Source organism: Phalacrocorax aristotelis, chromosome 16, assembly GCF_949628215.1.
Source record: "Phalacrocorax aristotelis chromosome 16, bGulAri2.1, whole genome shotgun sequence".
Taxonomy (NCBI): Eukaryota; Metazoa; Chordata; class Aves; order Suliformes; family Phalacrocoracidae; genus Phalacrocorax; species Phalacrocorax aristotelis.
The window spans coordinates 1,783,985-1,804,751 of NC_134291.1; the positions used below are offsets into that span (position 1 = coordinate 1,783,985).

Sequence of the window (20,767 nt, forward strand, 5' to 3'; positions counted from 1 at the left end):
TTGCATGTAAGACACAGGACAGTGAGGTTTTCACAGGTAGGATCCTCTAAACCCCCCTCACTTGGGGTCTTAACACATGGGGATATCAGCAATTGCTTAAAAAGAATGAATTGGAGGCAGGCGGAGTTCACGATGCGACTCTCAGATGGGTCAAGTGAACAGACCTGGGAAATAATAGCACGTTAATTTTTAATAGTGAGAAAAATCTCCCTTTTAGGTCGTGGTGGTTTGGATAAATAAGAAACATGGACTGTGTTTTCCAGGCACATTTTTATGCTCTTCTAGAAATACCTGAAAATGCTTCAATGCACAGCATGGCTCTGCACCTGACCATGAACCCCAAATGCTTTTTGAAGAGAAACCTTTTCTGGGGAGGTGTGTCGGAGCCTTGGGTTTTGTTCTCAGTTTTTGCATGTCGATGTAATGTGCTTTTTCCCTTGTCCTCCCTGCAAAGCTGTCCAGGCCTTCACTTTAAACTAGTTCTGTCCAGCATGACTTGGCAGGTGGAAAAAAAGTTGGACTGAATTGCCACCAAACTGTTTTTATCATCAGCGATGTCCTTTGCATAGGTCTCAGAAGAGATGGGGATTGATTGCTGACACGTCTCTCAGATTGACATTTTTCAACCCATTCAGAATACAATTTCTTAGTGAACAAAATATGTATTGAAAAGAACCGGGCAGAGAAATAAAAAAAATACTCTTATTTTTCATTTTGTACGCTTTGATTTAGTTGCCGCATCAACCGTATCCTGGAGTCCCCCAGAGGAAACGCTCTCCTGGTCGGTGTGGGCGGAAGCGGCAAGCAGAGCCTCACCAGACTGGCAGCCTTCATCAGCTCTCTGGAGGTTTTCCAGATCACTTTGAGGAAGGGGTATGGGATCCCTGACCTGAAGGTAGGTCATTTTTTAAGGCTGAGGTGGGGAGGAAGGAAATAAAAAGCAGAACTTGCCCTGAAAACTTTGTCTTGTTGCATATTGAGCGACACCCTTGTGAAGATACTAAAAAGCCTCAGACCTGGTGTCGGACTGCAGAGGGGAGCGGTGCTCCTCGCAGTACCTCACTGAAGCGTGTCTGCACAGGGGTGCAGGCAGAGCCCCTGTCCTCTGCCAGTCCTCTGGGCTAGCGAACCCGGCGGTGTGGACATCCCCTTCGTGCTTGTTCAAGAAACCATAAAGGACCGGAAAAGTTTTACTTTATAATTATTTCTAATTAAACCGAGATGTGGTAATGAGCTCATCTGTGAGGTGTATGGTGTGGAGAGATTTGGAGGTAGAAAAGGAGCAGGAGGAGAGTTCCCAAATCGTACCCAGTTCTTCCTCTGGTGTCTTGTATAAGGGAGGGACTGAGTGGACGGTGGATGGTTCACTATAGACATCGTGTGCCTGTGCCTATGTTTATGCACAGGCTAGTGAACTTAGGAATTATAAATCAACATTTTAAAACCTCACTGAAATGGTTTTAAAGCATTTTATCTGCTGGCAAAATGATTCTCATTAAAAATGTTGTAAAAATCACAATCACGGTAACTTCACTCCGTTCCGCCTGGCAGACATGATGGCCGAGGAACCCCAGGTTCCTCCCCCGTCAGCGGCACGACCGCATGGCCTGTGGTTGTGTACGAGTTGGTTTCATCGTGTCACACAAGCTGTCCTGCCACCCCTTGGGTATTTTCATCTCTCCTCTGTGGTTTTCAGTCCCACTTGTGGGATTTTCCAGCTCCTACCTGCTTATTTATTGAGTAAGCCTGCGCTCGCATCTAGGAATGTATCTCGATACCAACGCTAATAAACTTGTTTTTGTGACATCTCTTTGCTTCTCTGTCTGTGGAGGTGGAAGATACTTTGATGTGCCCTTCACTCTGTATTCACTTTCAAAGAATTTATGAAATATGGAGAATTTTTTTCCTCAGATATGGAAGAGCAAGATGGTGACAGAGTACCCAGTTTGCCATTGGCCCTTCCCACCGTCATGAAAGATCTAATCTAAATTCCCCGTGGTGAAAGTAACAAATGACTCTTTCGGAAGAAGCGTGTGCATTTGCTGAATTTCTAAGGGAGTTTCTGAAACGTTGGCCAGTGTGTTCCTTCGGGGTCCCCTGCGTGTCCTGTATCCTGCTCGGAGGGGCAGGAAGGAGAGGATGGAGTTTGAGGTGGATGATGGTGTTCTTCCCATCTCATGAACACCTTGGATTTCAAAAAGATGGTGTCCCTCATTAAAAGGACACTGTCCCCTTTGAAATGAAACAGCTTTTCCATGTGAGCAGGCTCTCTGTCAGCATCACTGCACTGAGTGGGAGGCTGAAGGGTGAGTTCCTGCTTGGACTCTGGAAGGGAAGGAAGAAATACACAAATGAAACAACCCGTGTTTGCACAAGGTGTCCTCCTCCCTTCCTCACAAACAAAAATAATGTGTTGCGGCACCTCAGCAAAAAAAAAAAGTCTTCGTGTTTACTTGTGTAACCAGAGAAATCTACAGCATGGGGATGCCAAGGACCAGCATTTCCAGGCACTGCGCTCTCTGCCAGTCCCTGTGGTGCTTTAGCCTCCCTCTGTATGTGACTTACTGTAACCACAGCCCGGAGCAGAACGAGGCTTTATGAACTCCCCTTGCAGTCTCCACAACCAGGGATTGCACTGATGTCTTCATCCACATCCATTGACCTCCAGGTGTTCCAGCCACAGGCATTTCCCTTTGTTCAGCGGTGCCGGCCAAGGCTTTCTTCTCATTTTTGTCTTATACAGACCTGGGCGTAATGTCAAGTCTTGCTTGGTAATGTCTTACAATGATGATAGCCATAGACTCTCCCATATAGCCTGGAAGGCTCAGCCATGAGGATGGAGAGTGGCCAAAGTGCAGTTTCATGCTAATTAATTGCAATTGCTTTGTTCTCAGTTAATGGGAAGATTCTGAAATATCCCGCTTGTAGGTGCGGTACCTAGCCTGTGCTTTGCAGAATGTAGGCACAGCCCCTAAGTCCACTTGCTTTTCAATCTCCAGGCAGACCTGGCAAACCAGTACCTGAAAGCCGGCGTGAAGAACATCGGCACCGTGTTCCTGATGACCGACGCGCAAGTGGCAGACGAGCAGTTCCTCGTGCTGGTGAACGACTTCTTAGCATCAGGTACGGCTTTTGTTGCTTTGATTTCTCCGCTCCCCCTTTTCAATGTAGCTTTGCTCATGGTAGCACCTGTAGCTCTAGAATAGACAAGGCAGTGGATGAAGTAAGCTAGAAGGTACGTGGGATAAGCTCTAGAGTAAAAGCAGTGCTAAGGTCTCCTTGGTGAGGACACATTCCATCTGGCAGAATTCTTTCGTTCTCTGATGTCTTGTACCCAGCGTTTCCATGCTTCATGGTATCCTGCGTGTGGTAGCTGGGTGACGTGTCTGCTGTGATATTGCACTTGAAGACAGAGCCGGAGGAATGTATCACCAGATGAGGAGTTTGGCCTATGGATCCCATGCATCCACGCCCTAGTTGCCTAATAAAATAAGGCTGTTGCTGGGTAGAATATTTGGCTGGAGTATCTGTGAGTTGGTGGATGATGCCAGGCCACCAGACGACCAAGTCTGTGTGTGTCAGCTAGCTGCTTATCCCATTCCAGTCATTTTCCTCTTTGCTTTTCCAGATGCATTTAGGTTTTTGTGTTGTTGCTTGCCAAAACAATTGCAGAACAGTCAGTCCACACACCAGCGCTCCGTTTCCCCACAGAACGCAGCACACGTATGTGTGGCTGAGCTCCAGTGCCCCTGGGAGCGTGCGGCGGTGTCGCCGTGACCGCACTAGGTAACCCAGAGTGGGCGTATTCCCCAGACTCTGCTCCTAACTGCATGGCCTTATTTATGAGTCAGGAGTGGGAAGGTACCAGCTGGTTTGGGTGACCTCCACGGATGGTGAGGGGTGGAGAGTTGACACCACAGTGGAGCGATAATTTGTGAGTAACTCCAACGTTGATATATGTGGCTATAAATTGGCCAGATGGTTTCAGCAGCAAACAAGCCCTGCCTGTGATGGATTTATAACCAGGAGTAAGGACAGGGGTTGTTGTGGAGGGTGGGGAGTAGCTCCCACCACCTCTATGTGTGGTGTGGGCAACGCGAGTATCCTCATGGCTCAAGGTGAAGCTCTGCAGCGTCCTGCAGTGCGGGGCAGGCCGAGCAGCCTGGCTTTGGGACGGCCAGGTCCTGTTACGGTGGCCTCGAAAGGCACTGTGTTTCGCTGGGGTTGCTCGGTGGGGAAGTGGGGACAGAAGAGAGGGTCCCCCCTGTGGGTCCAGGGAGGCCGGGTGGAGTCGCAGCCGGGCTGAGGAGGGGACCCTGCAGGGACCGTGACTTCCCATGACGTGAGCTGGTGCCGCCCAGCGGGTGCTGACTGACGGGTCTGGCTGCTCTCTGCATGCTTGTTTTTCTTATTTGTTTTACTTCTTCTCATCACCTAAGAAGCTAGAACAAAGTATGTATTTTAGTCTTTCTTAAAAATGAGCAGATTTCTGATTAGTGTATTTTCCTCAGTGATTAGTGCTCATATTGACAGTATCTCACTCAATAATGATGATTTCAATCAAATCAGAAGCCAGAAAGGAAGTGAATGGGTGATAAAATAAGGAAATGCTAAAAAAATATTTGGTTGGGTACATTTTTGGCAATATCAGTTGCATAACTATTCACTTTAAAATGTTTTAAAAAGATTTCTAACTTTTAAAACATTTTGGTGATCTGGGATTTATTTGGCCACTGCTGGAAATGGCATTGAACAGCTGCAGAAATTGTACATGGAACTAATTCGTTTGCAAAACTAAAATGATTTCATTATCGTATATAGCGTATTAGGTATTTGGGGGGTTTTTTTGGTAATCTAATTAGCACTGTAGACCTGGAAAAAAATTGACTTTAACTCTACTCTATGTTTATTCGCCTTGTGCTTTTTATAAAGTTTGCTCTCACAGGTGTTCATTTTTTAGCAGAATGACCTTCTGTGCCACTTTTCTGCCTCTGGGGCCTGTGGGCACGTGGTGCAATGATTTTTCTTAAGGAAGGGGCTTCCCTGAGCCCCTGAGGAGGGAGGCAGCTGCTTCAATTTGCTCTAAGACTGCAACAAAATCCAGAAGACCAGTAAACCAAAAGGCACCCTCTTCTCTTAGGTGAAATCCCTGATCTCTTCCCCGACGATGAAGTGGAAAACATCATCAACAGCGTGAGGAATGAAGTCAAAGGCCGGGGTCTGGTGGACTCCAGGGAGACTTGCTGGAAGTTTTTTATAGAGCGTGTTCGACGACAGCTGAAGGTGAGGCAGAGGCTGGGGGAGTTTGGGTCCTCACCGTCGCCCCTGGGGCAGGGGGCACAGGGTGGAGGTGCTTTGGGCTACCTGGCAGGAAGGTCAGGCTGCAGCCTGAAAGGCTTCTCTGCCTGTTTGTGGTATAAACTGTGGTTCTCTCAGCAAGCGGTACTAAAGCATAGGGAATGCTCTGTGTTGTCATCACTTCTTGGGCCTCAGAAAGCACTATGGGAGATGAAAATTTTCTCTTTCAAGAGCTGAGCAGGACCAGCCTTTCCATTTTCAAAGCCATGCACAGGGATTTAACTGGGGTGCATCAGGACTAGGTCTTTCTGCTTGGAAAAGCTGCACAGGGAGTCAGGCTTCATGTTGTCGGATATCCATAGCCCTAAGAATTAAAAAACTGTTATCTTAAAAACAGAGTGCTGGGACCTGAGAGGGACACAACATGGTTACAGGGTTTCTTCCACTGCAGCCCATATTCCAGCATAGAAAGGCCTTATAAATATGTCCTAAGGTCCCAAACTGGTTTCAGGACTTCCCAAGCGTGCACACGGAGGAAGTGCAGTGCAAGGAGGAATTCGACTATTGCAGAAGGTATTTGCCCAACTGCAGGACTGCACATCTGCAGTCCCGGAGCAGGGGTTAGGGTGGGCAATGAGTGAAGACTTGATCTTTGCGTAATGAAAGCATAGGCATCTTCTTATTCACTGCTTGGTTTGTGTTGGTGGGACATGTTCACTGAGGTAGGGTGGCCTGTTCCCTTTTAGATGCAGGTAGGTACGTGTTTAGAATGTAGAACAGCTGGAGAGTTGATTTTTGAGGGAAAATTTGAGAACCATGCCACAGTATAGATGCCCAAGGAGAGGAAACCCAGTCCTCCTCTCTCTCCCTCTCCCAGTGTAGAGGGGAATTTCTGATGAGCGCAGATGCTGTTTTGTAGCTCTTCTAGCACCTTGGTTGTCTTCTGCCTGGTGTCACTCCCTAGATATATTCCTGTTAGCTATTGAGGTTCGCTGGAAGGGCAGCATGAATGTGATTTACTTTCCCTTGTCTGCCCTTCTCCTTAATGGTGCGCTAGAGGAGATGGATGGGGTCAGCCAGGAAGCGTTGTTTATTCTCCCCAGTGTTTTGTGACAGCATCATGCGCTGTGCAGAAAGCTGATCGATCTGGTGCTGGTCCAGGGCATGCTGGACCTCTGGGAGCAGCACAGGAGTGGGGCTTGGCCGAACAGAGCATGGGCACCAGCACACCTTCTGCCTCGGGTCTGGAGAGAGGGTAGTGTAGGTGCAGAAGAGGGCTTTTGTACATGGATAGCTTCCTGAAGCTTGCCTGGCCCTGAGAGCAACATCAAGGTGTCTGAGGCTTATGCTTGAAGGTATAAGAAGGATCTCTACATGTCTGCCCCGAGTGTGAGCATGCGGTGCCCATGTCAGAGGAGCAGAAGCTCTGAGTTCAGCTGCCTCTTCTGAAATGGAAACGAAAGTGGCTTTGTTACAGGCTGCCTTCCGCAGCTTCTGAAAACCAGATCTTAGCTCATGGTGGAGGTGGTGACACCTTATCGAGATGTCTGAGCTGGCAGACGCCTGCCCCATGGCTCTTGCAGGGCTCTGCAGGTACCAGCCAGGGTGAACAAGCGGGAGAGGGATGGTGCATTGAGATATGCTGCTTCCCAAACCAGCCCTTGCTCAGATATTGTGACTCCATTGCACGGTGGTGACTTGTCCATGTCCTCCTTTGTGCCTGATTAGCAGATATCAAAAACCCAGCCGCAGTGGGCTTGCAGGAGAAGGACTGCGATGAATGGCGGTGGCAGGTTTTGGTCCTTGGGTCTTATTTTGCGGTCAAAGCTGGTGGTGGGGCAGCAAAGAGGCAAGGTACTTTGCCTTGTTTACCTTAAACCCTGTGCAAGGAGTTTCCTTCTGGAAAAGGAAGAGCTTGTGCCTTCCAGAGAGGAGCTGAGCAGGCTGGCTGTGGGGGGAAGGCGGCTCCCAGCCTGCAGGGAAAGGCAGGTGGTCGAGGGAAGGGTGCTGAAGACTGGAGGAAGCAGAAATGCTGCAGGGCTGGGAGGATGTTGAGCAGGGGAGTAACAGCCCCTCGACCAGGTCCCAGAGTAATGCAAAGAGAGATTTCCCAGGGACCCATGAACACTGCACAATTTGCTGTTACTGAGAAACTTTTAGTAGCTGTTAGACTGAAATAAAAGCCTGTAAAGCAAAGGACCTGCTGCACAAAAATGCAATAAGCAGGGAAAACGCATTCACAAATGCTTTTATTTCCATTCTGCTTTGTTGTGAGATTTCTTTATTTTAAAAAATTTCTCATTCTGATGAAAGCAGATTTTGAGTTTGAGCCACCTCATCCCTTTTCAATGCTGGCTTTTGGGGAAACAATCCAGGTGGGCCTGTGGGACTGCCAGGAGAGTTTAGATCCATTCACGTTAATTCCTGGTTGCACCACTTGAATCTAGATGCCAGTTCCCTGCCAGAACCTTTGTGTCACTGTTAAAGCAGGGAAGAGTCATTATAGTAAACCCCGGTTGCAGCCTTGAAAGTGTGCCAGGCTTCTTCTTTTCACTGTAGCAATGCTTAACACCACTGCTTCTCTGTATTGCAGAGAAAAAAATGTGTTTACTGCTAGATTGTGCCTTTTCCAGGCCAGGCTTGCTGACCTGAACTTCAAGAGCTCCAGCACTGAGGTTGCTGTGCCTCAATTGCGAGCTGGTGGCAAGATTTTCCTTTGGAAGTGGCTGGAAGAGCCCAGGCTGGGCTGTGCAGCTGGAGCCTGGTGCCTGCTCCCAGCCGTGCCTTCTCACCTTCCCCTTCCTCGGGCTCCGCAGGTCGCGCTGTGTTTTTCGCCGGTCGGTAGCAAGCTGCGCGTGCGCAGCAGGAGGTTCCCCGCCATCATCAGCTGCACGGCCATCGACTGGTTCCAGGAGTGGCCGCGGGAGGCCCTCGAGTCCGTCAGCCTCCGCTTTCTGCAAGGAACAGAGACCGTGGAGGTGAGCACCTCACCCACTGGCGTCGGGGGTGCCCGAGCCGTGCCTGGGTTTGAGTTCCTGCGTGGGGTGCAGGTGCTGGCCCCCCCCCACCACACAGTGCTGGTGGCGCTCAGGTGTGACCTCGTCCCTCCGTTCGGGGCAAGCAATGCCTCCCGCAGTGAGGACAGTATTGCAGGGAGGGTTTGCTCACCTTTATTGCCCTCCAGAACTTACCCAGGGCATCTGGGTGACTGTTTGGAGAGGAATTGCTGGTCGCACTGTGGTGCATTGAACTTAATCGAACCGTGCTTGAAATATAGTCCACGTCTTTGGAGAGGGGCACAGACCTCAGAAGAAGCATGGCCATGGGCACCACGCTCATGTGTGTTCGGACACGGGTAGTCCTGCCAGTGAAATGACTGCTTTGCTGGCAAGAGAGGCAGCTTACACGTCGGTGCAGAAAATAACCTAATGCTTATCATTACTGCAGGGAACATAGGCTTCTCTCCCCACACACGTGTCTGAGCGTCTCTAATTCTCAAGGGCAAAAATATGCCAAGCTCGCATTGATGACAACCTGCTAGGGGACTAAAAGAGATTCAGTTCTCTTTATTTGGCTTTTCTGGGCAGGATTTTGAAAGAATAAAGTCTACAATGTTTCTTTTTATGAGTGTGCACCTTCCCCATATGTACAGAAGAAAAGCCCAAATTTATATTTAAAAGACTCTTGCTTTATAGAGCTGAATGCCAGAAAAATTGCTTGGAATAAGATGAAGTATGAGATAAAAAGATAAAAAAAGAGGTGTGAAGTACATGAACAGAGAAAGTTATTTCAGAGATAACAAATGAAAAGGGATCAACTTAGATGTTACATCCTGGATTTTGCTGCAGCAGAATAAGAAGTTAATAAATTCCTTTATATACAGCACAGGTCTGTGCTATATATAGTTGTTCTGTTTAAAATATTTTCTCCTTGTCTTCTCCTCTTACTTTTAGGATTCAGTGAAAGATTCAATAAGCAAATTCATGGCTTACGTCCACGCAAGCGTCAACGAGATATCCCGACTGTATCTGAGCAATGAGCGACGATATAACTACACCACTCCGAAATCGTTCCTTGAGCAAATCAAACTCTACCAGAATTTGCTTTTGAAAAAGCGCAAGGATTTGAAAGCAAAAATGGAGCGACTGGAGAATGGCCTGGAGAAGCTCAACAGCACGTCTGCACAGGTAAGCAAACCCTCTGGGGTTAAAGGCTGATGTTTTCCTTGTGTCTCTGTTAGAGACATCTCTGCATCCTGGTTCGAAGGAGACCTTTACACTGTGCAGGGTGTAAAATTTGTGCTAGATCCGGCTCTAGTCTGGCTTGAACTGGGTTCCTGGAGGAGCAGAAGTTATATACTGTACTGGAAAGCGGAAGGGAAGAGATGTGTGTCCAGTCTCTGCTGTTTAGGTGGTGCCAATCCCAAATGAAGGATCACAGTAAGTAAAATGAGAGAGGGAGTCAGTTAGCTGGTACATATTTTAAAGTGACAAAATAGGTTCTAAAATACAGGAAGATCAGTGATTTTTGGAGTTGCATCCAGGAAATCGACAATAACTAACGACAAGAATCTTGTCTTTCAAACTAAATAGAGCATCCTTTTCAAATACAGTTGATGCTCATTTTCCTTGCATTATGCCATCCATCTTTAAGGAAAACTAATGCATGTTTGAAATGTAGATCAGCCGTCCCAGAATCACCCTGCTAAAGAGCAGCACTGGCACTCTTCTGTGGTGATGACTAGGTGCTGTTCTGAGTATTTCACAAACCTCGCTGTAGTGACTCAAACTGCCTTTCAGAGCTTTGCTGGCTACATCTGTTGCTAAACTCCCATTTTTCTCTCCATTTCATATTCTATTAACTCTTCCAAATGTTCACTTACAAGCTTCTGATGTGGCAAATGGGCCTCTCCTGAAGGTGCTCCAAAGAAATGCAGGGGGCTGATGTGAATGAAGGACTAGCATGTTCAACCCCTTCCATATATATAATCTGGATGATGCTGGTGGCATAAATCATGTCTGTTACGCTCAATAGGGTACATGCTTTACCGGAGGGTGATGTATGGGCTTTATTAGCGCCTCTCAACTCTTATAGTCTACATCTCACTTCAAACAGTTGCTTTCTTCCTGGTGCAGGACAGGTCTCTGAGGAGACAGGAGGGGAGTGGGCATGTTTCACGGCCCTTTGCAGGGTTTAGCATCTCCTTTGCAAGGTTTAGCATCTCCTTTGCAAGGTTTAGCATCTCCTTTGCAAGGATGCAGCTGAGGTTGAACAGCCAGTAGCAGAGCGTGCCCATCCCAAGCAGTGATGCCAACCAGGGCGATAGGTACGTGCCCTCACTGCAAAGCAGACCTTACTTCTACCTTACCTACGGAGGCAAATAATTTGCTGACCTGTGGGGGGGCTGCTGTTTTTGATGATGCCCCAGTAACGGACAAGGTGGGGTAGGTCCATTTTTTTATTGGGAGCAGCTAATATGAAACTAACTTTTTAAGACGAAACAAGTCCCGGTAGAGTCGGCCAAACACAGGGACCCTTCTGTATCCTTCAGGCATATCATCATATGGGTGCTACGTTGGCAAGGGTTCTCTGATGAGCCCCAAAACAGGTGCTGAGCAGCGGTGGAGGACTGGGGAGGAGGTGGGAAGCCACAGCACCTGTGGGTCTTGTAGGTTTGCTATTGCAAGAAGGGTAAAGGAATGCAAAGTTTGTGTCTGCTTGGAGTAAGGCTGGGGTGAGAAGTGCCTGCTTGTGAAGTTGATTAAGATGCAGAGCAGTGAGGACAAATATGTCAAATTTGAGTCTAAAATTAGCACTGGGTGCCTCAAATTAAACACCTAAATGATCAGATGTGCGCAATAGTCAAAACTGCTGTTGATTTGAAACCAGAGTGTGGATATTTAGTGGTACTGGAAATCATACCAGAACATTCAATCTTTAATATGGATTTGAAAGCTTGAACTTTAATTCATCCATGGAAATGGTTGGTCCTGGTGCTGAGGAAGTGGCAAGTCTTCTGCCTCACTCAGGTGTGTCATCTCCAGGTTGCGTTCATGGTGCTTGGAAGTGATACACTGTGGGGTTTTTATTTCCAAAGCAAAGGAGGAGGTTTTTGATACCTGGGTATGACCTGGTTGTGCCCTAGGTCTGAGGACTAGTGCTCCCATCATCAGCATTCCCCAGATTCCTGCTGCTTGGATGCTGTGACAACTTAATTATGAGTTTTATGTCTTTCCGTAGACTGTTCAGCGTGGCTTCAGCGTGAGGGGGCTGTTGTGCAAGTAGTTGCAGGGTACTTTTGAACCTAGCTGCTCCAGTTTCAAAATAACCTCTCCCCCTCCCTTTGCTCTTCTCCCTGCCACCCGCTCTTTTTTTTTTCTTTTGAGATTTGGACATCTTGATGCCATTGACAAACTTTTCTTCTAAATAAATGTTTTCCATTAGCTTACATGCTGAACCATCTTTCTCAGAAGACAGTGGCTTCCTCGGTACTCAGAAAAGCAGAAGCCAGCTTCCAGTTATTAGGACGTAATAGACTTGGGAAGATGTGTGGGATGAGTCATTTGTTTTTCAGAGTGATGTTCGCTCTGGAGAGGTCAGCGCTCTGTTCAGAGCCCGTTGCTGAGTAATTTTTAGGATGACTTTGGTTAATATTGCATCAATGGATTTCAGATTCAAGTCTTGCTTGCTCTATCAATTAATCGCTGACCTTTGTGATGTATTTTGTGTTCTTGAAACAAGGCAGGGACAATCAGATAAAATGAGTCTTCTGGGAGCCTGCCCTCCAGGTTTTCTATTCTTCAATAATTCTTCTTATTTTGTCGTGGCGGTAGACAAGCATTTCTTCCCTCCCTGTTATATTCACAGTACATTACCCTTGAATCTCTCGTTTGCTTTGCTCTTTTCCTTTCTACCTCACATTACTAATTGCTTATCAGATTGTCCTGGACTCAGGAAGCGGCTCGCCGTTTTTTAACATTTCTTAGCACTGTTTGGGACCGAGCACTGACCCTTCTGTGGCCAGTAGTGACGCTCCATGTGCCAAAGCGCTCTGTCTGCTCACACCTTGATCTGGTTATTATCCTGGTGTTGCCTATGGGAAGGTTAAGAGCATTCCCTCTTCTCTTTGGCATGACAGTCTGCTGTGATTTTCCATGCCACCTCAGTCTCTCTTTGTGCTGTTATTCTCTTGTACTTCTTGCTTCCTTCTGCTTACCAGCTACGTGTTACCCAAAAGGCATCTCCTGCTTTCACCAGTGTTTGCAGACACTGGAAAAGTCAGTGGTGTTTTTCTCACCTCCTCTGGATGAGGTAATGATTCTTCCATGGTGTGTCCGGATGGTAATTTATAAAACATGTGTCTGTGGCAGCTCCACAGTACGGCAGGGTCCAATGTGCTGGCAAGAACCAAGCAGGGCAGATCACCGCAGCACCCTGAACTGCACCGTTAGCTGTGAGAGCTCAGGTCTTTGAAGACATGTGAATCCCCTGTCCCGTGCTCTGTTTTGGACATAAAACAGGCTCTTCCTGCCCCTCCATGTGGAGCTGCTTCTCTTTATCTTTTTTAGCAACTCCCTGTGGCCCAGGTGGCCCCGTTGCCCCTGCCCTTGTCCGCATGTCAGGTGCCCGTGCTGCATACGCGCATGCCCTGTGCCTCTTAGTGCCTTCCTGAGCTCTGTCTTGCAGGCCGGTGGGTTTCTGGTATTCAACCTTTCCCTCACATTGAGTGTTCCTGCTTTCCTTTGCAGTGAGGTGTGATGGGTTGACCCTGGATGGACACCAGGTGCCCACCAAGCCATTCTGTCACTCCCCCTTCTCAGCAGGACAGAGTGGGGAGAAGATAAGATGGAAAAGAACTTGTGGGTCAAGACAAGGACAGGAAGAATGCTCACCAGTTACCGTCACGGGCAAAACAGACATGACTCAGGGAAATTAATTTAATTAATTGCCAATTAAATCAGAGTAGGGTAATGAGAAATAAAATAAAATCTTTATACACCTTCCCACCACCCCTTCCTTATTCCTGGGCTCAGCTTCACTCCTGATTTCTCTACCTCCTCCCCGAGTGGTACAGGGGGATGGGGAATGGGGGTTGCAGTCAGTTCAACACACATTGTCTCTGCTGCTCCTTCCTCCTCACGCTCTTCCCCTGCTCCAGCATGGGGTTCCTCCTACAGGGGACAGTCCTCCATTAACTTCTCCAATGTAAGTCCTTCCCTTGGGCTGCAGTTCTTCATGAACTGCTCCAGCATGGGTCCTTTCCATGTGTCCTTCCATGGGGTGCAGCCCTTCAGGAACAGACTGCTCCAGCGTGGGTCCCCCATGGGGTCACAATTCCCACCAGCAAACCTGCTCCAGCATGGGCTCCTCTCTCCATGGGGCCACAGGTCTTGCCAGGAGCCTGCTCCAGCATGGGCTTCCCAGGGACCACAATCTCCTTTGGGCACCCACCTGCTCTGGCGTGGGCTCCTCCATGGGCTGCAGGTGGACACCTGCTCCATCACGGACCTCCCTGGCCTGCAGGGGCACAGCCTGCTCACAGTGGTCTTCACCACAGGCTGCAGGGGAGCCTCTGCTCCTGCACCTGAAGCGCTGCCTCCTCCTTATTCCTTGACCTTGGTGTCTGCAGAGTTGTTTCTCTCACATCATCTCACTCCTCTCTTCCAGCTGCTGTTGTGCAGCAGTTTTTGACCCTTCTTAAATATGTTAACCAAGAGGCACTACTGCTGTGGCTGATGGGCTTGGCCTTGGCCAGTGGCAGGTCCATCTTGGAGCCTGCTGGCACTGGCTCTGTTGGACATAGGGGAAGCTTCTGGCATCTTCTCGCAGAAGCCACCCCTGCCATCCCCCTGCCACCAAAACCTTGCCACACAACCCCAATACATGAGGCCAGATCAATAGGGCTTCCCAGCATCAGTCTCCAGAATGTCATCACCTCTTATTTGCCTCCATCAGTCTTCATCCTCTCCATCTGAGCAGCAGCTCCAAAGAACAGGCATTGCATGACATGATAATATTTTCTGTGCTGTTCTCATGGTGAAAATGGTGTCCTTCCATCATGGTGTCTTGCACATGATGTTGTTGCATCATGGTATTACTTGGGATTTTGTTGGTAGCCCCGACCAGGAGTGCTGCAGAGCTGACCCAAGAATGGCCAGGGAAAGAGCAGCCTGGAAATACTCTCAAAGGATGGCGGATGGCTGTGCTCCTGGTCTGAATGGGTTATAACACTGCTGGTTTTCACAGGGTGGACTGGGAGTACGGGGGGTGTCACTGCAAGGAGGGAGACTGTGTGTGATTGTTGGAGGATTTCTGGGCTGTGAGAGGACAAGAGATGGTAGCTGTGCTGGGAGGGTTTTCCGCACACCCTGGGATAATACAAGTTAGTGGTGGTTGGTCTTGTCCACCTCTGGGTTTTGGAAGTGTAGTTTAATGGCTGGAAATACGACAAGCATCTGGGTTTTCCAAAGAAACAGAAAATAGCTCTGTGTACAAGCTGCCATCCGTTTTGGATGGAAGGTCCTTTTTGATGTGAGAGAGGGGAAGTTTGAGTACCTTCTGTTACTGGGACATTTGTAGAAAGAGGAGAACTTTTCATGCCTTTATCCCTAACGTTGCTCTGCCAGGGATGGCTCCACAGGCCACTGATGGGAGCACAGTTAAGGTTTCTGCTGTGCTTGTGCCTTCCCAAAGGCAGCGGCGTGAGGCCCCCCTGCTCACTGGTGTCTCATCAGGCATTTTTGTGTCTGGGCGTTAGGATGTGTGGGAAGGGAGGAGGAATGGATGTGACAGACAGTTTTTGCTGTGGATGCGAGTATGGCATTAAGGGAAAGCTGTTTGCTGTGCTGAGGGGGTGAAACTGGAGGCGTGAAGTTCATAAATGCACATTCCCTGTGCCACCCCCAGGGCCTCACCAAAGACAGTGAGTTTGGTTATTTAGGCGTAGCTCCTGTTTCGCTCTTTCTGCACAAACACTATTAAATTGTCCCTGCTCAACTGCATTTGAGCTTTAGCCTCACTGGGGACACACGACTGCTTCCTTTCATGTTCCAAAATGCTGCTTTAAGTAAGGGAGGCTGGAGGTCACCGTTTTTCCCCTAGATGTGGTGTGATCTATTGGCAGAGGGCCCAGCAGAGCCTCAGGATACACGTCACAGCTCCAACCGGCTTCATTTCCACTGGGAACTGAACACGTAACCCAAGTCCAGCTGGGCAGGGGCCTTCACAGGAACACATACTTCTGGCCTTCCAAATGTTTCTTTCAGGCAAAGCCCTAATTGAATTTCTTGCTTTTTTTAAAATCCTGACAATGTTATAGCAAGTCATTTACCCTTCCGTTGGTGCATGTGCTTGGCTGAAAGCAGGTTTGGTCAGGGCATTTTCTGTTCTCACGGGCTGCTCTAGGGGCTGAGTTTATAACTGCTCGTTCTGTAGCACTCTTGAGTGCTAGTGGGCTTTAATCCCTTGCTTGTTTTGTCATGGTCATGTAAACCCCTAAAGCTCCCATTCGTATAAGTATCCAGCACGATTGCTGATTTTTGGGCAGAAGGTCACAAGCCATATCTGCCACCAGAGAAGCCTCCCACTTCAATTTTCTGCAGTCCCTGAAGATGTGGAGCTGAACAAGAAGCTGCTGCTGAGTTTGCCGACTGAAGGGATTATGTGCCTCTGTGAGCCCAGACTTGTTTGGATTTACAGTCGCACCTTTGTCCTGGTGAAAACAGCATTGTAGCGCCAGGCAGCAGGAGATGGCAGTGGGTGACGTGCACAGAGAGACCCCTACGGAACCGCTCTCCGCTTGAGGCTGATGCTGAACACCGATAGTTTTGGTTTATAAGGCTGGAAGTTGTGCTCTCTCCTCCAGTATAAAAATGGAATTATCAACAAAAGCGAGTGTCTGACTTCCCTTCTAGTAAGTAGTTTTATATAGGTAAAGACATACTCCAGGAGCTCTAAGCAATCTTTTCTGAGCCTGATGGCAGGACAGTGAAAAACTCTGTGGTCTGCGCAGAGCCTGTGTAAATTCTTTGAAACGGGTGCTTTTAGAAAGAGATTTGCTGTCTTCAAGTGGGAGCTGGTGCGAGCTCCCCCACCGTGCAGATGCTTCAGCCTGCTGCCGGAGAGGGCTCCTGCCCTGCCGGCTGTGAGCAGCTGCTCGGTGGAGCAGCGTGTGAGGACCTGCCACCACCACCACGCCTCTTGGCTACCGGCTGAATGGGAGACCCCTTCTCAAGCTCCTTTGACATCACATTTTAAAGCCTGTCGAGCCCTGGACCTCTGACAAGGGCTGTACCTGTCAGCAGATATCAATCGTAACCTTTCTGGTGTGAAAAATGCCCTTCCCACCACAAGTCCGCAGGACCTGGGGGTTGCGAGGGAACTGGTGGGGTGCTGCCTCTGCCTGGTGTGTGTGGGGCAGGACAGAGGGGTGGGCGGGTGGGGGGGTGGACCTGGGTGGGCAGGCAGCTCCGGGAGTGCTCGTTCCTGGCGCACAGGTCCTCCTCAAAACCTGCACGCAGCAAAATACCATGTGCTCTGTTCTGCTGGTGTCGAGGTTGAGAAGCGAAAGGAAGTGTAGCTGCATTGTAGCGTGTCATCTCCAGCGCAAAACACGTGCACAGCGCGCGCATACCTTTACCAGAGATGTGATGTAGCATCAGGTCTCGTGTTTGAAGCTGGATGTGTTTGGCTTTGTAATGAGAGACGCTTCCTGCAAATGCCTGGTCCATGGTGAGGTTCCTGGGCTGTTCAAAAGTAATCCCAGGAGTACTGAAATTAAGGTTTCCACCTGCTTCCCATTGGATCCTGCTCAAAGCAGTGCTCGCGTTGCCCTGGCACCTCTGCCCAGTTTCCGAGCAAAGGCAGTGAGCAGGGGTGGGACAACCTCCTTAGCAGCTCATCCTGCTGGTGCTGGCATCTCCCCTGCTGTGCTCCTCGCAGCTAGCACGCTCCTCCGGTGTGTGGACCGCACACATGGGTCTCCAACCGTGACCCAAGCAACCATGAGCACAGGAGCGCAGCAGTGTCCTGCTAACAGCTAGGAATGCTGATTTTCTGTGCTGCCAGGGCACTGCTTGCTTCACACACAGGCCCTCCATGCTTTGCGATACCTCTCAACACCACTTGAGCAGGAGTCCGTGCTGCTGGGCAGGGCGGGGAGCAGGTTGGTGAGTGTCCGTACTCCTGCATGTGTTTCTCCCCTCTAGGTGGATGAGCTGAAGGCCAAGCTGGCAGCCCAAGAAGTGGAGCTGAAGCAGAAGAATGATGATGCTGACAAGCTGATCCAGGTGGTAGGGGTGGAGACAGAGAAAGTGAGCAGGGAAAAGGCAGTCGCTGATGAGGAGGAGCAGAAAGTGGCACTTATCACCCAGGAGGTTGAGCAGAAACAGAAGGACTGCGAGGAGGACCTGGCCAAAGCTGAGCCTGCCCTGGCAGCTGCCCAGGCTGCTCTGAACACCCTCAACAAGGTAGGGTGAAGATTCCTGTGAGAATCCAGTATCACCCCTCTGCACTGGGGGTGGACAGCGTCATCTGATGGCCCAAGTTTTGGGGCATTGCATTGACCCTCCTCCACCTTCTTCCCAGCTGGTGCTTAGTCCCTGGTGTAAGTGAGAGCAGCCATGAGGCTGCACCAGGTTACCCTTTACTCATGGCCATGGAAAGCAGGAGGAACTGGAGGTGGGCGCTTTGTTTGTACCTCTTCTCCATTGTTGGCTGGGCTCCGGGGCAGGGGCACCAGCCAGATCTTGCTCCAGTCTCTTCTGAGGCTGCTACCCCTGAGCTGCAGGGAATAAAGCTGCAGGAGGGGAGGCAGGAGAGGCTGCCAGTGCTCACAGGATGACCGGTTGTCAGCTGTACTGAGGGCCCTGTGGCAAACAGCACTGTGCTGGTCACAGCAGAGGTGCAGGAGGTGTTGAAGGACAGGCGGGGGGAAGCCCAAGCACCCCTTCATTTCAGTGAGAGACAGCATCAATGCTGTTTGCTTGGGGTATTTCTGTGCAAGCACACAATGAGCACAGCGGGAGCTGAGAACACTCCAAAATACCAACAAGGCAGATTTTACACCCAGCTACTCCGTGAGCCTGACTCCCCTGCGCTAGAGCTGGTGCTGAGACCGTTGCACAGCAGGTCTCATGTGAGCCCTGCAGACCGGGGCTGATGGGTGTGGGGCTGGCACACTTCCCAGGACACTTCCCAAGCAGTGGTAGTTATAAGTAACAGGTATGTGGGGTTTCTTTTTGATGTGAATTATTCCAGCAAAACTGAAAATACTGAAAACAACTGAAGGGGGCCACACCACATGAGTCATCTTCTCATCGGGCACAACTTAAAGCCAACTTGATTTTTGCTCCTTTTTTTGTGGAGGGGGATTCTCTTTCTGGTGCTTTAAAAAAATCCTCTTTGGTGCCTTCAAAACCCTCCGCAGCCATGCTGCTCTCTGGAGGGGGTGGCCCAGCTCAGCTGGCCTTCAGCAGGATTTAGCTCTCTGTGCGTTCCTCACAATTTAAACTTTCCTTTTCCTTTAGGCCATTTGAGCCAAGCGTGATGGCAGGCTGGCTCAGCCCGGCTCCGGCTGGGCAGTGGCTCCACCAGAGGAAGCTGCTGCAGCGACTTGTGTCCCCTGCTGTAGCGTTAATGCCTTTTGCAGGGTTTGGCGCCAGTGCGAATGCCTGTAGCAAATTGAGAGGCTATTTAAGATGTTAAAAAGCAATAATTATATGCATATATGAGGTAATTATTATCTGGACCATGATGAACGGCACATGGGTTATGGTAGAGCCAGCACAGAATACTTGCAAAATAAAAATGCAAACCCAGAAAATCAGATTTTAGAGACAAAATGCCATTTTACCTTCTACAGCACAGTTTGTCTGCTCACCCCTGGCTGTGTCTGGGCACCTTCTCAGCACCCCCATCCCCTGGGCCCGAAGGACTGTGGGACGTGGGGCTCAGAGGATCTGAGCTCATAGAAACAAGTCTTACAAGGAGCAGCTGAGGGAGCCTGGGGTATTTAGTCTGTGGAAGAGGAGGCTGAGGGGAGCCCTTCTCGCTCTCTGCAGCTGCCTGAGAGGGGCTGGAGTGAGGGGGGGGCTGGTCTCTGCTCCCAAGTCACCAGTGACAGGGCGAGAGGGAACGGCCTCAAGCTGTCTCAGGGGAGGTTTAGGTTGGAGATTAGGAAAAATTTCTTTCCTGAAGGAGTGGTCAGGGATTGGCACAGGCTGCCCGGAGAGGTGGGGGAGTCACGATCCCTGCAGGGGTTCAAATACCGTGTAGACGTGTCACTTCAGGGCATGGTTTACGAGGCCTGGGGGTGTTGGATTGGTGGTTGGACTTGATGATCCCAGAGGTCGTTTCCAACCTTAATGATTCTGTGATGTTTCAGCATCCTCATGTACTTTTTGGGGGAGTGAGAACAGGGAGATCATGGCACACGGGCTCTGGCACTGCCCTCCCCTGCCAGTGGGTCTCTGCTTGGCACAAAGCACTTCCCAAGAGGAGGTAGCAGCCATGCTGTGGAGACAGGAGCTGGGTGGTCTGTGCCCCCTTGGTAAGGAGGATGGTGCTTGGCCTCTGCTGCTTAGTCTCTGCACAGGTTACAGGGAGCAGAAGAGAGTGACAATATCAAAAGCAACAAAATCCTGTGCAAAGGACTGTCCCCTGGATATGGTCCAGAGGCATTCAAGGATGCCACAGCAGCCAGTGTTCCTGAGGCAGGTGGCACTCAGTGTCAGCGTCCTGTCCGGTTTCCATCCCAGGGATACTCTGGTGTGCAGAGGAATAATTCAGACTGATTTGTTAAAATGAACTGATTGATGCCATCAAGGAAAAGGGCAGAGCTACTTTTACCTGGTACCCAAGTTCAGCAGCACGGCACTCACTGCGGACCTGGCTTGTCCTCTTCCCATGGGGCCAGAGACTCTCACAGTAAGGAAGGAAACCGGCTACCCCGTGCTGCCCCGGTCTTCCTCGATCTTCTGGCTGGGACAGCACCATCATCCCTCCCATTCAGGGTAGCAGTGTCACTGTTTCTGTCATGTCATAGAAGTGCTCACCTCCTAGGAAAAAAGCACCAGCTCAGCATCCCATTCCTGCTGCGATGCAGACTTAAACACGGCCCCCCTGAGCACCAGACCCTGGCACGTGTGGGGCTGGGGAGAAGCCATGCCATACACGCTGCTCCTGGCTGAGCTGAGCAGGGCCCTCGGGACGGAGGAGGGCATGTTGGAGCCCTCATCTGTGCTTGTAGATATCTCCGTGTCATTAAGCATGATAATTAAAGGCATTTTACACTGGAAATGCACACAGCTCCCAAGGGTCTGTCTCTATCAGCTCAATTATTAACAAAAGCTAAAAGCAAGCAAAGGCACATTTAGGAAGAGATTCATAGCAGATACCTTTATCCAAACAATGGATGCTCAAAAGTGCCAGACTACCCCACCTTGCTTCCATGGACAGAAACAGAAATATC

General features: G+C 49.6%; 1 protein-coding gene across 1 annotated transcript in view; it reads left to right on the plus strand.

Moving 5' to 3' along the window:
* LOC142065228 (dynein axonemal heavy chain 9-like) overlaps nt 1-20,767 on the plus strand; it is a 144,640-nt gene that overhangs the window by 13,853 nt on the left and 110,020 nt on the right. The window contains exons 4-9 of the mRNA XM_075111178.1: nt 733-895; nt 3,000-3,123; nt 5,141-5,283; nt 8,115-8,276; nt 9,252-9,485; nt 17,505-17,765. Coding sequence (XP_074967279.1) covers nt 733-895; nt 3,000-3,123; nt 5,141-5,283; nt 8,115-8,276; nt 9,252-9,485; nt 17,505-17,765 — 1,087 coding nt within the window. The remainder of the gene's footprint in view (nt 1-732; nt 896-2,999; nt 3,124-5,140; nt 5,284-8,114; nt 8,277-9,251; nt 9,486-17,504; nt 17,766-20,767) is intronic.